Source organism: Temnothorax nylanderi, unplaced genomic scaffold, assembly GCF_030848795.1.
Source record: "Temnothorax nylanderi isolate EJ_2023f unplaced genomic scaffold, tnyl_v1.0 TNYL_tig0224_pilon, whole genome shotgun sequence".
In the NCBI taxonomy this organism is placed as follows: Eukaryota; Metazoa; Arthropoda; class Insecta; order Hymenoptera; family Formicidae; genus Temnothorax; species Temnothorax nylanderi.
The window spans coordinates 44,725-60,583 of record NW_027249286.1 but is presented as its reverse complement, the minus strand read 5'-3'; the positions used below and the strand labels follow the sequence as shown (position 1 = coordinate 60,583).

General features: G+C 40.7%; 1 protein-coding gene across 2 annotated transcripts in view; it reads right to left on the bottom strand.

Moving 5' to 3' along the window:
- The window catches only part of LOC139779399 (uncharacterized), a 73,490-nt gene extending 58,375 nt beyond the window's left edge, over positions 1-15,115 (bottom strand). Inside the window, exons 1-2 of one of the 2 annotated variants that reach the window (XM_071717751.1) lie at positions 12,587-14,950; positions 11,213-11,412 (exon numbers count right to left, since the gene is read on the bottom strand). In XM_071717751.1, coding sequence (XP_071573852.1) covers positions 11,372-11,412; positions 12,587-12,920 — 375 coding nt within the window. In that variant the 5' untranslated portion in view covers positions 12,921-14,950 and the 3' untranslated portion in view covers positions 11,213-11,371. Of the gene's footprint in view, positions 1-11,212; positions 11,413-12,586 lie in introns of those variants that run through there. The other variant, XM_071717750.1, reaches the window with a different exon arrangement.
- Positions 15,116-15,859: the final 744 nt, after the last annotated feature.

Here is a 15,859-nt window from a genome sequence, read left to right as displayed (position 1 = left end):
ATTCAATAGCGGCCGCGACGAAGGAGAAACGGCCTCATCGTCTTTAACGGTGTGGGTGGTGGACATGTGTGCGCGATGCCATAAAAACCGCGCATGTAGGAGAGTCGTTTACGCGCCGATTGTACACCAATCGCCGGGGGTATCTGCGCCTATGACGAAAGAGAACGGGGAAGAGAGAAGAAAAGAAAAAGAAGAATCAATCCTTTCGCGCATCAAAATCTGCGGAAACGTCTCACCGCAATGATGACGCGAGGGACGCACGTTAGCTCATTTCTTTTAATCACAAGGAAGCGGATTAAGAGATGATTGTTTTACCTCCCTAATTACACCTACGCCAAACGGCGGAAAGAAGGCGGAATATAGCCGACCTAAACACGGCTTCCAATAGGTTAAAAATTTATTGCCTGTTATTCCCTGTTTCTAGTGCCTGTGTTTTTCATTGTGCATCCAGCTTTATTCCTGCATGATTTCTTATTCCTAATCGCTAATATCTGTTCCTTGTTCCTTATATTTTTGACTGTGCGGGGGCCTTAATATTCTTTTCGTTCTTTTTTCCTGCGACTTGATTGACCATAAAACGTCTTCCAGTAATGTTTTAACGTCAGATACCGACTTGAAGTACATACAGAGCTGTCTTACACGGAGAAAATGGTTTTGCTAAAGTATTTAAAAATTTAGCTATGATATAGATCTGAAAACAATTATGTTGGACCATTTAAATCATTATATTGGACACTCGAGTTGGATGCTAGAATATCTTTTGGCAACATTATCATCATACTTGAGCGTTCTACATAATTATTTTAATGGTTTAATGTAATTATTTTTAAATCTGTATCTGGCATAATTTTTATTTTTATAATTTTCAGCAAAACCGTTCTTTCCGTATAGAAACAGTTTTAAAAATAAATTGCAAAGTTGAAAAATTTGGTAAGATATGCGTGAATATCCGATATATTCTTGAAATTTTTGTTTCATATTTTTTCCCTTTCTAAATTCACTTCTATAACATTTTCCCTCTCTTTTTCATTTTGTAAGCTTCGTTTCTCTTATAACACGCTCTATGTTACTTTATAGGTTATTCCATAAATCTATTTTTAAAACTGCCATTTACAAATCTCAGTAGGAAGTAAACAATATATTTGGTCAGCAATTTTGCTTTTAAACAGCCTCATGTCGGTTGAAATCATAATGCTTGAGAACCAACCTGAAGCTTTTACTGACAGAAATAATGACGTGTCTTAGATATTCTGATAATTAGTCCCTGCATAGACACTGCAATAGAATTCATCTGAAATGTCCGGTCGAATTTGTTTTTGGTATCCCCTAGTGAGAATTGGAACAATAATTTCAATTGCAAACGCGATAACAACAACGAAGGCGGAACGAAATTTCGTTGTACAGGTATTTTTTCTGTGTATAAAATACCCTTGACGAAACGGGACGGTAAAACAACCTACCTGTAGCATTCAACAATGGCGTTACATTAAAGATGAACAGTCAAGTCATCGATGAAAAATTAACCGAAACTAAAGAACAAAATAAATGATGAAGAAACTGAAATGGGAAAGGATTGACCAGAGAAGAACGGAAGGGTGAAAAACGGAAGGGTCGCATGCCCATTGTTATACTAAAGTACTTCCGAAGTCACGGAGCGAAGGCAGAAAAGAGAAAGTGTTTTACCTATGTTTCGTGAGTTATCATGCTATCCGTGAGTTATGAATGTTGCCTTATCGAAACGCTTGTCGAAGACACCTTCCATCACCGTCGTACTGTTGAACGCGCGTTTCTTTCCATTATATTAACACGCGCCACGAGAATTCTGAATATGTATTTCTACAAAGCTCGAAAAGCGCGTAACTATACACGGAGAGAATTTTATATTAAATTTTACTATGCTGCCGTACCAACTGCGGACCATCAAGACGCCACAAGTTTAAGGTGGTTCATGCATTTAAGTCATATGTACTTAGCCCGGAAAATGTGATATGAAATGAAAGGTTAACGTTCCTCGAGTGTGTCTGTAAAATTTCAAATTTTTTAACCGATTGGTTCCGGAGATATATGTCCGTAAACTTTGCCAATTTAACGCGGTGGGGGGACCCCTTATCCGAAAAACGAGGCTAAAGCGCTTATGCTGCAAAAATTGCAATACTTCAAAAATAGATGAACGAACCAAAAACTGACGAAACGATGCAATAAACATTTTGCAAGATACTGACGAAAGCCCGAGTTCATTGACCGAACCATATAATAATAAAACGTAATTTTCGATTGACTAAATCGACAACACGGAACTGATGGCTGGGCTCGAGCGGCACTAGCGGCAGCTTGGCAACGTCGCACGTGTCAGCTGATGAGTATAGCGCACGGAGAAATAGATTCTATCAATTTTTCGTTTCGTCTCGAAACGTCCCTTACGTCGAGGCTGCTCGCTCCAGCTCATATTTCACACTTGTATTGCTTGTACGTACAGGTTATGTAGATCGCGACGACGAAGACTGCTGACTCAGCTGACCGCAACGTTGCCGCGCTGCTGTTGTACATATATTCACAGGGCTCACAACTCTAGTAAAAGATGTGACTTTCGTCTCAATATTTTATTACGTAGAGGTCGTATAGCATTAAAGATGTCATAAATAATAAATCTAATTATATGCTAATTTTTACGGACAAAAATCACACTTATTTATCACTAATAAGAATAGTTGCCTATTTGACTTGCAAGTACTGCATGAACCACCTTAAATGCTATGCTTACATAGTATTTAAACTTGTGGCGTCTTGATGGTCCGCAGTTGGTACGGCAGCATAGTAAAATTTAATATAAAATTCTCTCCGTGTACCCTTATACATTCAACGTTCGAAAACCAACACGTGTTAGACACGTGTGACCCTTATTTCGACATGCCATCACAAAATGCCAAAGACAAAACAAAGTATTTTATCGTGTGCAAATGTTTAAACGAAATTTTGCATTAGTCACGGCAGTACTTTCACGTCAACGAGTTATACATGTAACTTCCCGATTTTTGTCATGTTTTCTTTGAAACTTCGTATTAAAAGCAGATTCGAAATCAGATACAAAATCTAGCAAAAGTGCAGCTAGATAGCTGAGTGCGGATCTGCGACGGAAATACGCAATATAAAAAGCGACATCCTAGCTCTTCTCAGTTCCGTAACTTGAAAGTGACGTGATAAAATTACGTTTGTCCAATGATTCGGTGTACGACGAAACACAGCGCGATCGTTATCGTAACAGGCATTTCAGCGATGTAAAATGTTTGAGACAATTGAGCAATCTCATACGGTCGTTACACGACCGTAACCAAATCTTTCATCCCCGCTGTTACGCAATAACAAAGTGAAAGCGCGACCGTCGTCACTTTGCGTGTGCACAACATCCGATTTCCACAGCCGTTCAATTAACCCTTATCGGGGACGTTAAGTTTTCTTCCACGAGCGGGGCTCACTTCTCTCCCTTCCCCGCTACCTCTCGTGCTTCCCGCCGTGCCCCCGACTAGGGATGGTTTTCTTACCCCTGACCGAGCACACATAATCGCGCGATTTATCGATACTCGCGCGAAACGCGTGTCGTTTGCCTGGTCTCGAGGAAGATGCGCAACAAGTGTGTCTGGCACAGCAGGTAGATGTTGATGCACTTTTATTTGTACCATATATTATACCTCCGTATATCCGTCCCTCTCTCTCCGTAATTTTGTGTCGTCAATGCCAGAAATTCTCTCGAATTTCATGGTGCCACGTGCCGAGTTTCATGACGAAAGCACGACGGGATCTCGTTTTCCTTTTTTCTTCGTAACATGAAAAAAAAAAAACACTAAACCGGCGTGTCCAACCGATATTTCACTGAAGGCGTAAACAATCGCAACAAAATATAACTCACGACGGAATGATTTTCGTGACTGTAAAGGAAACCGACTGGTTCGAAATACGACAATGCGGCAGTTATGTACAAAATACACGAAGAACAAAAACTGAATGAGCAAAAACTTGAAAGTGAACCTTTCGCCCGTTGGGCATTGTATTCATCGAAGAAATTATAAGCTTTCAGCGGAACTATTGGAGAACCCGTCATAATTAGCGTACACTTCTAGAATCAGTTCCATTTTCCGAAAACTGATGATTTACCTTATCGCTTTCTCCAAAATGACGCAACATATTGATATGTTTCGAAATTCGTCGATACGATCGTTTCAGTCTTTTCATTCTCTGATTAATTTGTAGTTTAGGTTTAACCTAAAATTAAAAATAAAAATTGCGTTTTTCAATGCATGGTTGATCACTAAACTAATAGTTTTGTAGTGGCAACTTTTAATATCAGAAAATTTATAAATTAACTTCTGGTTTTATATTTACTAGACGATCATAACCCATCTTTAATAAGTGAATGATGAAGAGTACAGGGGAAAAACGATCATAATATAATCCACGTGCTTATGGGGAAGAATCACACACATCAGAGTTTAACATACAATGTAAACACTATGCATTACGATATTTACTGCCAGTACTTTTTTCAATAGCTTCCTAAGATATCTGATGTCTTAAAATTTAAAATTACGTTTTTCTCGAATCCGAATGGACATTGATTGTTTTTGCCCTGTACCCTTCAAATAGAATTTGAGTTTTGTGCGTATGATTAATCAACATGGAATTCGATAATTTTGATGTAAACATTTATAGTGTATAAATAATTTATAAGAAAACCTAAAATTTCGGCAAAAACCGAATAATTTTGATGAATTAGATGATGTCGATTTCTTTTCTAAATTTCGACTATCAAAGCCGACAGTCGAAATAATTTTAGGCTAAATAAAAGACACTATCTCTTATCCAACAAATAGGTAGGTAAAATGATAATATTAGACTTTTAAAAATCTTAAATATTTTTAGAAATAAATATCTATCTGCTCAAAGTCAAGTATTAATGGCATTAAGATTTTATACCATGCAATTATTTTTTAGCATAGCAGGAAATTTACTGAAGTTTCAAAAATTGCTACAGAGTGCTACAGCAATCTTACACAACATCGCTTGTGATTTGTGATGTAAATGAATATAAGCCACCAATTTAGCAGAATAATTTGTATTTAAAAAAATTCATTCTACACGAGGAAAATAATCAATTATCCATTACTCGCATTTTCGCAGTCAAATTTTTTTTATGCTCTTGTAATAACTACCGTTAGCTCATGTGTAACAAATTCTCTGTAATTATTTATGGTATTCAATTTATATTTGTTTGTATTGTCTCGATTTCTACTTTCACGGTTTTTTTCAAAACTTTAAAACTAAAACTTTTATTATCAACATTATTCTTGATTTATTGTATTTATTTACAATAAACTTTGTGTAAACTATAGCTGCTTATATTACACAATAGATATGCGTTTTGCGAAATGCAGTCTTTTTCTGAGTTGTTTTACCAACATTAGAAATTTTTTGATGGGTAAAGGTTTACTGCAAATTGCTTAACCAACAACAAATAAAACATTGAAAAACGCAATAACAACTAACCTGAAAGTTAATTTTCAAGTAAAAGTAATCTGACCTAACTAGATAAATTTACTTTTAAGTGAAAAACCGGGACTAAAAACATGTTCTGAATATTAAATCAACTAATGATTTGCTCAATTGTATAATTTATTCAATTGATTCGACATACATATATCAGTCAATTTTATTTATTCAGATTATTCTCCATTTTTCAAAGGTATTTTCGGAGAATATATGGAGAGGTAAAAACCACAGTGGTGTAACTCAAATTTTTAAAAATATTTTCTCGTGTGCATAGATGCAATCTGTACAATAAGGTAAACGTCCCAATAGCCAACCATGTCCCAGTTTCCAACCACTAAGGGGAATATTCCACCTAATTAAGAGATTTTTCGATAAAAATAAATAAATAACCACTTAATTGAGTTCTACGATTTATAATCTATGCATAGGACAACGGTTAAAATAATCCTTGCGCTCTTTGTAGTAATTTTTTCGAGTTTCTTGAGAGTGCACGCGCTGCCCCGGGAAACGAAGCGCATCTGTAAGCCAGTTTGTTAAGAATTGACGAAGTTCAATTGTAACTATGTCGCCTTCATTTTTTATATATATTGAACAAGTTATAGCTTTTTATATTAAGGAAGATGTAGAGAATGCAAATCTAGGGTCGAAATTTAGTTAGAATTGCCGATAAATTGTTAATTTGCATGGTCGGATACTCGGACGTTTCAACCGTATGGTGTATCAATAGCGAACCAAGTGGCTGGATACTGGTACAACCAGGCGATCGGGTGATGTCCCAATTGCTGGACGCAACGAACTCAGCGGCCATAACCTTGATGGAAATTAACACGAACGATCAGCATTGACGTGCGGCATTGTTTACTAGTGTGCTTAAAGTGTGTTTAAAATTACGCTAAACTGAGGCGATTATTCGCAGTAAGTATGATATCTAACATTTTACAAATTTGGCTTCGTCGAACGAGTTCGTCATTGCTATTATGTAGTCAGCAGATTGTTTACATTGGAAAAGTCTTGAACGTAACCTCTCAAATCGCGAAATAAAAAAAGTTGTCTCTGCTTTCATCTGCGACTGGTTGGTAATAGGGACATCGAGTGGCCGGATATCGGGACATAACCAAAAACTGATTTCTCGCATTTTCCGAAAAAATCAAATCAACTATTACCGATGGAACTAATTATTGGATGGTTTCCAGAAACTAGAAAATCCAAGCTTTCGTTTCGTCGTATCCGCTTATAAATAAGATTTGTTAATATGTATAAAAATTCAATTTTAATTTTCCAGGCGTCTTAAATGGTCCGCTATTGGGACGTTTACCTTATATAAATTGCATCTATGCACACGAGAAAATATTTTTAAAAATTTGACTTACACCACTGTGGTTTTTACCCCTCCATATAATCAACCACAATGGAAATTATAGATTATTCTTAAATTTTCGAATTCTGCACTCTTCATGAGATATATTTATGTATAATTATAAAGAAAGGTAAAATTTCCAATATATACAATTCCCATACTGATAAACCGGCACGCATAACCACCAATCGCTACATATTGACGCCTTGCCTTATTAGTTCGAATTGTTCCCTATCTAGTTATTATCGATTTCATATGATCTTCTCAACAATAATCTTTATTCAGTGAACAATAACGACGGATTTACGCTCGCATTAGACTGACAGTATCAAAATTAAGCCGTTCTTAGTGCATGGCAATTGTAAAATTACGACCGAAATATCTGTGGCGGAATCTCACGCGCGTCATTATCAAATTGACAGAAGCGAACCAGCGTGCGATACTTCCTGCTGATAATTTTATGTCACTTCCTACGTTATCTATCGTGATACCCGTCTCGCGACAGCGACACTCGTGCTGTTTGTCAAGTGACAGTCGATTGTGTCTCACTCCACCCGAAAAAGGATGCACCGTGCAATCGGGACTGCTCGATAAGAAAATCGTGAGAGCATATTCAGGTAATATAATATTCGTAAAATAATACCGTTTTTATTTTAAGCGAACAATTATATAGTTTGACTATTTTTAGCGTTACATTTCGGATACAGCAGAAGTACAATAATCACGTTAAGCGTGTGAGATTGTAAGTACAGGATAACAGTTGTCGTGGAAACACACGGATAATTTTTACGAGTACATAAAAGTAGCACAAATGTAATTTCTCTATCATTAGAAAAATATAATTTTTCTTCACAGATTTTGATTAAGCAGATAAAGAAGTGTTTATTATTATAGATTTTGATAGAATTCCTATAATAAGAGTTGCGACATAGTGTAATGACCTGATCGGTTGAGCTATTGCATATGGTGGATCGGTATAACTTTCTTTTGTTAATGAAAATGTCAATGTTTTGTGATCTTAAAATTAGCAATATGGAACATGTGTATACTATTAAAACCGTTTGCATGCTAAAATAAAATAAAGTTATTTTGTGTTTTCTTCTTCTCCTTTTACTCTATTTCTACCTTCATAACAATGTTTGAATTCGCTTTCGGGTTGATGCTGTGTATTTTGTGGATTTATTTTCTACGTTTCGTGAACATTTCGATGCATTTAAAATAATAAATCTATTTTCATTATTTCTACTTCTTCACATTTTCTATGTCTTTTTATCAGATAGTTAATTAATTAATCTATGGGATGGTCCGAAGCTCATGCACACCGCAGTCTGAAAGGCTTATTCTTTCCCTGTACGTATATTGCATGTGGAATAAAGGCTGGGATTGGACCTAAGATCCTTCGGTTCTAATCATCCGCGCTCACACGAAGCTCACACGCGTCATCCCTATACTTATATTTACACTTATAATATAATAACAGTTAATTTACAGAAAGATACGGACAACTTAAACCCTATTTATGACAACGTCATCTCTTGTTTATAATTTGTATTGGGGTCACCCGCTCCGTCTACCTTTCGATCTGTTCTAAACTACATGACGCGATATGTTCAGTTCGTTTCCGACTTCCATCACATAAACATGTAATTGCTGTGCCGTTCTGACGATACTTCGTTAACTCAACGAGCATGATACGAACCGGTGCCTTTGGAAAACTTTCTCTGTGTAACTAAGTTTTTTCTTTGTTCGTGTTCCTTTTTACTTTTTTGACAACTTACTGACAAATTTATTTTTTAGCACTCTGTGACTTTTCTATCAAAATTTCACGACTTGTTGACTGAGAATTGTTTGATAATGGCACGTTTTCCTCATCAGGTATTTTTAAGTGTTACTCACGATTTAAATTCCGTACATGTTTTGACCCGCTGTATTGACGCTGCGATTTTTATAATTGTTTGTTGTTAGATTACTTGAGAAGGACCCGAAGCTTGGGTCGAAACGTCGTGTAATTGTGAAAATTTTGGCCAATTATAGTCGATTAAATATACGCACCTTTTGTTATTTATTATTGGCGGAACAAACACATATTTCTTATAATAACAGTTGTCGATTTAATTTGACAACTGTCAGGGTTACATTGAATGAAAATGTAGCGGATTTAATTTATTTATCTATATTTTAAAAAATTAGTTTACTTGCTTCATTTGCTTCACCTAATAAATGGCAGCGGTTTGTCGTAACTCTTATTATAGGAACTCTAGATTTTGATTAAGCAGATAGAGGCGTATAAGTATTAGAACTTCGTGAAGTTATCTCAAAATACAAGCACACGTGCATGCCTCGCAATTCAGTGTTGGTCGTTTATCGTATGTTTACCATCGTTTACCGGAAGCGCGCGGCGATCTCGCGTGCCAACAATTCCGGGTATGGTTCGGCGATCGTAGCCGGCAGGTGTCACGTCATTGTCAGCCACGTGAAAGACATACAATTACCGCTCCGGTTATAAATTACTTCGGCGACGCATTATAATAGAAAGTTAAGCGTTAAGTTCTATAATAAGTCGGAGTATGTCAGAGTCGGATGTCGGAACGCAGCCGATTATTATAAATAAATGAGATAATTTCTTTTTGGAAAACGAATTTTTCTCATGGATTGGACCATCAATTATGTTCCGACTGCTCCCGACATCCGACACACCTTACGATACCCATTGTAGATCCGGCCTTAACAATTTGTTTGTTGCGCGTTGCGGAACCGATGATAGCGCGCGACATGAGTACCGAAATATCTGCTCGATGAATTACGATGAGTGTGTAAAAGCGGTTCGACAAATTTTGCGCCAATTGCGTGCGTACTAACTGAAAACATTTTAATCATTGATTTTGAGATGTTTTCCAGATCACTATAAAATTCAATAGCTATTCTTGGGGATGTCTAACGTTGTCTATTATTTACTAATAGAGTGAGAAAATATTAAAAAAGAATAACATACAATATTATTCTTTGCTTAAGAAAAGTATGCTTAAGAAAATGGCAGAAGTGTCACGTAATACGTATAATATATAATATTTAATATATTTTTAAAATGAGTGAATATATTAGTGAATTTTATGTTTAATCTTTATTAAGGTAGTTGTCTGACAGTACAATTCAAAATTTTATACTTCTAAGTCGACGTCAAAATATTTACAGTTACAGGCTGAAAACTGTTGGATAATTCTGTCCCTCACACACAGAACAAAAGACTATTCTTTTATTCTTTTCGCCTCCAATTGCTCCTTTACGTGGAAATCGAGGCCTATTTATTATTGTATTTCTAAAACTAAACAGTCAATAATTTCGGTTTTTTTTACTAGTATTCCTAAAGTGTCTTTCTACTATATATCCGTTTTTATCACGTTCTTGTTGTTCGTTCTAATTATTAAAATTCAAAATACGAGATTTTTGTATGCTTTGTGTACGCAATGCATATAAAAAAGTGCAATTTTTGATAGCGATTATCTTGCGTTCGAAACAGTCAATTACTTTTAAATTGTACAAACGTGTAGATATCACATTTATTAACATATAGTTAAATTTTCAAATTTTTCTTGTTTATTGCGATTCGTGAGACAACTACCTTAAAAGACCGAGTTATTTTCTTTTATAACGCTAACGCTGTATCGATATTATATAAACATAGACAACGAATACTATTAATAAATCGAGTAATTTTTGCGATTTGAAAACAATCGAGGATTTGCGCTCGCCAGTAGTCGCAAAAAAGGAAGCGGACTGTGCGAAAAGTGGAACAGGCCGCTCGTACGTCGCCTCCGTGACACTAATTATCCACTTTAATTCGTATGTCGAAATCGCATGCAAATTTTATGCGAGCAGATTCAACCACGGATTGCCATCCGGCACGTCTTCGCGAGTCAGTTGATTTCGTTCAACATTTAAATGCGGCGATATTTATGTGACAATGGCGTATGTTGTATGTCGCTCTTATCTCACGGATCCGGACTCTTCATTTATGCATCTGTTTGTACACAGAATGTACTCGCGTTCCGCGATCGCAAGCGGTAAAAATAACACATATTAGTGACAGAGATGAGATTAACGCGAAGAAAATATTTTGATCTCATTACATAATCGAATTAGAACGTGTAACAAGCTCTTTTTAAAAGCACAGAGCAACAGCGGAGTAAGAGGCTAAGAACACGCAATTTATTAATTAGATTCCGCTGAAATGAAGCACAGGTGTGAGATGATTAGATGAATGGACGGATGAACTGGGACAAGTGGAAGAATGGGGCAAATATTAAAACAAAAACATTGTTTGATAAATTTATTGATAATTTTATCATGAATTCGACAAAAACATCATCAAACTTCAGGTATTTTTTTAGAAATATTCTTTCGATAATTTGTGGAAAGATAATCGACTCCGTTTCTCCTCACGCTTGTCGCTTTGTTTAGCACCTGCATTTTGAATTAGTCGGAACTGGCTTGCCACTTGTCCCAGTCTGTCTTTGCTTAAATGATTTAGTGGAGTCGTCTTATTCAGGTAGAAGCGTGCAGATACTTTTACAAACGAGCTTCGTGGAATACGTCTCGAATAAACGTAGAAAAAGAGGAAAGAAGTTGGAGCGGTGCACAGTTGGAGGGAGAGCGACAGAAAGAAAAAGTAATAAGATGAAAGAGAAAAACAAAGAGGGGAAGAGAGGGATAGGAGTTACCTGCGGAAAGTTAATCACGATATTGCTCGAGAAAAACTCGTTTCGCAATTTCTCGCGTCGCGATGGAAGAAAGAGAAACGGAAAAGGCGTTGAGACGCCGAGAGGAGAAAAAGGAGGAAAAGAGACGGAAGGAAGGGGGGGAGAGTGGGAGCGGGGCAGCAGCGCCGACGTAAATAAAGGCGGCCGACTCTCGTTTTGACGAACCGCTATTTTGCCCGCGAAGGGTCGGAGTGTGCTGCAACCAGCAGCATTCATAAAGAAGCTGCTTGAAGGCTGTCTGTTCTAAATTCGAGACGATGACGGACGGACGGATGGAGAGGAGACTTCGCGCGCGACTCAGCTTCGGAATTTCGCTCCGAAACGCCTGTTGCGCCACTACACAACGCTACGCGAGTCGGCACTCGGCACTAAATCAGGAACGCGGGGCCGATGTCTTTACGCGGCTCCCCGCGAACGTGGTCCACGTGATCGCGATCAGACGCACTCAGGCGGGAATAACGCATTAAACAAATTGCATTTAATTGCGAATTTAATCTGTTCTAATCGAAATAATCTATCGAGCGTCCTATTTCTTGTCCTGGATACCTTTAATTCTAGAGGGAAAGAAAAGATACCTAAGTTCGGCTTCTCCGTGACTTATTCGATGAGAATGAAAAGAGTTCTGTGCAAATTCGGAAATGATTCAAGAATTTTCGCGATACCAATGCACGCGCGCCCGATGTAACAGACGACAGAGGATCCAAAACACAAGGAAGAGGAGGAAGTGGAGGAGGTGCAGATGGAGAAGGGGGAAAGAGATAGGAGAGATGGAATGAGCACCGGGTGGAAAGAGAGACGAGAAGCGTGAGTGCGACAAGGAAGCGAGAGCGAAGCCGGGAGAGAGAAAGAGAAAGGAGGAGGGGAGGAAGGGGTTGGCAAGCGGTACATTAGCGACAACAAAGGCTCTAAGAGCGAGAGTCATTGAGGTTACCTGCGACATCATTGACGACTACGTCGGCGATCAGGTTGACTCTCTGTCGCGACTGTTGTTGTTGTTGCTGCTGCTGCTGATGCACTTGATGCAGGTTGCTCTGTTGTTGCGATCCCGTCAAGGGCAGTCTACCGGCGCTCGTAGCGGTACTCTCCGTCAGGATCACCGTTGGCACCACGGCTGCGGCGGCGGCGGTGGCGGCGGCGGCGGAGGAGGAGGACGAAGACGACGTGGACGATTCCGCGAGGGGGCCCGCCGTCGTCACGATGCCGCCGGTATCGTCGAGGACCGTCGCGGGTGTCTCACCTCCGCCGTCCCCTGTCCTCGCAGCCATTCCGGGCCTCGCGTGTCCCGGCGGATAGACGGACAGACAGACAAACGGACAGACAGGATTCCCTCCACCTCTCCCGCACGTTGTTCCCGCGAGCGCTCGCACTTCTCCTCGGAAGAACACCTACACTCTTTTATGTGCTCTCTTTCGGTTTCTCTCTCTCTCTCTCTCTCTCTCTCTCTCTCTCTCTTCTCTCTCTTTTTCTTTCTCTCCTCGCGATTCTGTCTCGCGGTAGCGCGCGCTCCGTTCCCGTACCTCTATTTCCACGCACGCACGCTCTCTCTCTCTCTCTCACTCACTCTTACTCTTTCCCTCCCTTCCTCTCACTCTTACTCTTTCCCTCCCTCCCTCCCTCCCAACGTCTCGTTTACTCGCTTTCCCTCTCGTGCGCTCTCCTATCGTTCCCTCTCGCTCCCTCTCGCGCTTCTGCCACTCTTCTCCGTCACTCTCGCGCACGCGTCACGAGTTGTCTCCCTCCTTCGCTCTCTCTCTCTCTCTGTCTCTCTGTCTGTCTCTACCGTCTCTTTTTACGACTACGCGCCCCGCGCGCGCCGGTCAGAGCGCCGTGTCCGAGAGCGTACCGAAACTGCACCACCGCCACGGTTAACTCGCTCGCTCGCTCCGGCCGCTCACTCCGTCCTCGTCTGCTTTATCTACCTATCTCTCTCGGTCTCTCTCTTCCGTCCGTCTCGTCAGTCGAACGTCGGTATATCACGGGACGGCGGCATCGTAGGCACCCGCACACGCCACGCTTCACCGTGGAAAAGAGCGAACGGGTAACGCGCGCGATATTCGTTAACCTTCCGTTCCCGTCGGCCCGTGAAAAAATGGAACGTTAGACAAATGTAGGTCTGTAGGCCACTTCACTTACACTTTGCATCGGGCACGGGCACTCCCTGAGTCAAGCGAGCGTCCGGCGCACTGTCGCTCGCTGACAGTCGCAAGAGCCGTCAGGACCGTAGCGGCCGCGCCGCCCGCCACACGTTCGCATTTTTCTTTCGGCACGCCGATCTTTCTTGCCTGCCTTCTTTCTTTCCGGTGACAAACGGAATGACCCACGAATCAACATCTCGGCTCGAAATTTCAGCTCGCGTGATAGCGGGAAGCGAGTACCTCAGTGCCGTAAGTTTACGCAGAGATTACTCTGAAGATTGTCATTTGTAGCGAAACTCGAAGGTCGGAGATCATGTGAGCGCGATGATCCTCGACCGCGCTAAACTAAAGCGCGCGCCCGCGCGCGCGTCGCTCCGATTCGCATCGCCGTTCAGTCAGTTCGAATCGCATTTCTCTTCGCGCGCCTCTCGATCCTCTTGTTATGCCGCGCATGTATATGCGGTCGAACGAAAAGGAAAACGGTAATCGCGTGACGACGCGCCGTCGTTTCCGCGATAGGACGGAAACGAAAGGAGATCAAGAAGAGGGCGAGAAACGGAGAAAGAGGACTCGAGGAACGAACCCGTTACACGCCGCCTCGGTTAGCTAGGGCAGACCCGGTACCCTCGTTCCGGGCGCCATCGCGCGCCGGTTACGGCACTGCGCCCCATCGGCGAGAGCTCCGTCGCGGGTGGAAAGACGCAATTTCCAAAAGGTGCCCGTCCCCCTCCCCGCTGCCACCCTGCGCCGCAGTCGCGTCGCGACCGGCGTCGTTCCGCGGATCTGACGCTGCGGGACCGGCGGGACGACTTGTGCCACCGCACCGCCGGCTTTTTCGGCCGCTCGCGCGAGCCACGCGGGGGATCCGTCACGAACCTCTCCTCTCTCGCGCACGTCGGCGGCTTGATTCGCCGCCGCCAGCCGCCGCGTCACGGAGTCGGCGGAGTACGACGATGAACGATGATAGGCCGAGCTCTAAGTAGGTCAGCTGCCGCGGTGTCCGATTGCCCGGCGCGGGCCGCCCTTACGCGGCGCACGTTGCATAACTCGTCACGCGCGACTTCACCAAGTAAAACCGCGTGAAAAAGGCTACGGTCCGCCGGACATAATACGGCCGTAATACGTTTTCAATGAACAATGCACTTGACTAACGCACTCCCCGGTCGTAGCACGGCCAGCGCCGTCTATCGCGAAAGCGCGCCCGTTTCAAAACGTGCCTAAGGGGCCTATTCTATAAACGTTAATGATATCGTTACGCGCTTTGCGCAGCTTTTCTATATTATATATGCGCAAAGCACGTAATGATGTCGTTAACGTTTACAGAATAGACCCCTTTAACGGCCACTTCGACCAAACTCCGATTAATTTAATCGTTGATTAAAGGGTTGCCAACATGACAAAATAATTAGTGACCATTTGTATTTCTGGCGATATAATCATCCTAACCCAATCTTATATTACGTATCTTTTTGTGTATTGTAGAAAAGAAAGATATATAATGGAAGATTGGGTTAGAACGATTATATCGTCAGAAATAGAGATGGTCACACTAATTATTTTGTCATATTGGCAACCCTTTAATCAACAATTAAGTTAATCAGAGTTTGGTCGAAGTGGCCTTAAAGTCGCTCACGACCGAAAACGCGCGGGACTGCCGATCCTTCGATTCAGAGAGACATCGTCAGCTCGCGTTTTCTCGATTTCTTTTCGTCGTCTCGTCGTTAGAGAAATATACAAACGTATTGAAATCGGTACGCATTAAAGATTCACGTTGGGGGTTACCGAGAGTTCGGAGATGAAAGGAAAGACTTTTCGTCAATTGTTACCTTTTCGAAGGTTTTCTTAGAAAACTTTCATTTTCTTTAAATACAAATTATTGAAAATCACATAATGTTTTTTCACGAATTAAATTATAGAAATGTAAATACGTAAAAAATTAGACATTTACATTGGATACATAAAAAATTGTTAGCTTTCTAACGTCTCTAATAATGATCTGCTTTTTTTTGTCAATCCTTCATCAATTTTTATACTTACTACGTTTTCGATTGAAATAATTTTTATTGTAT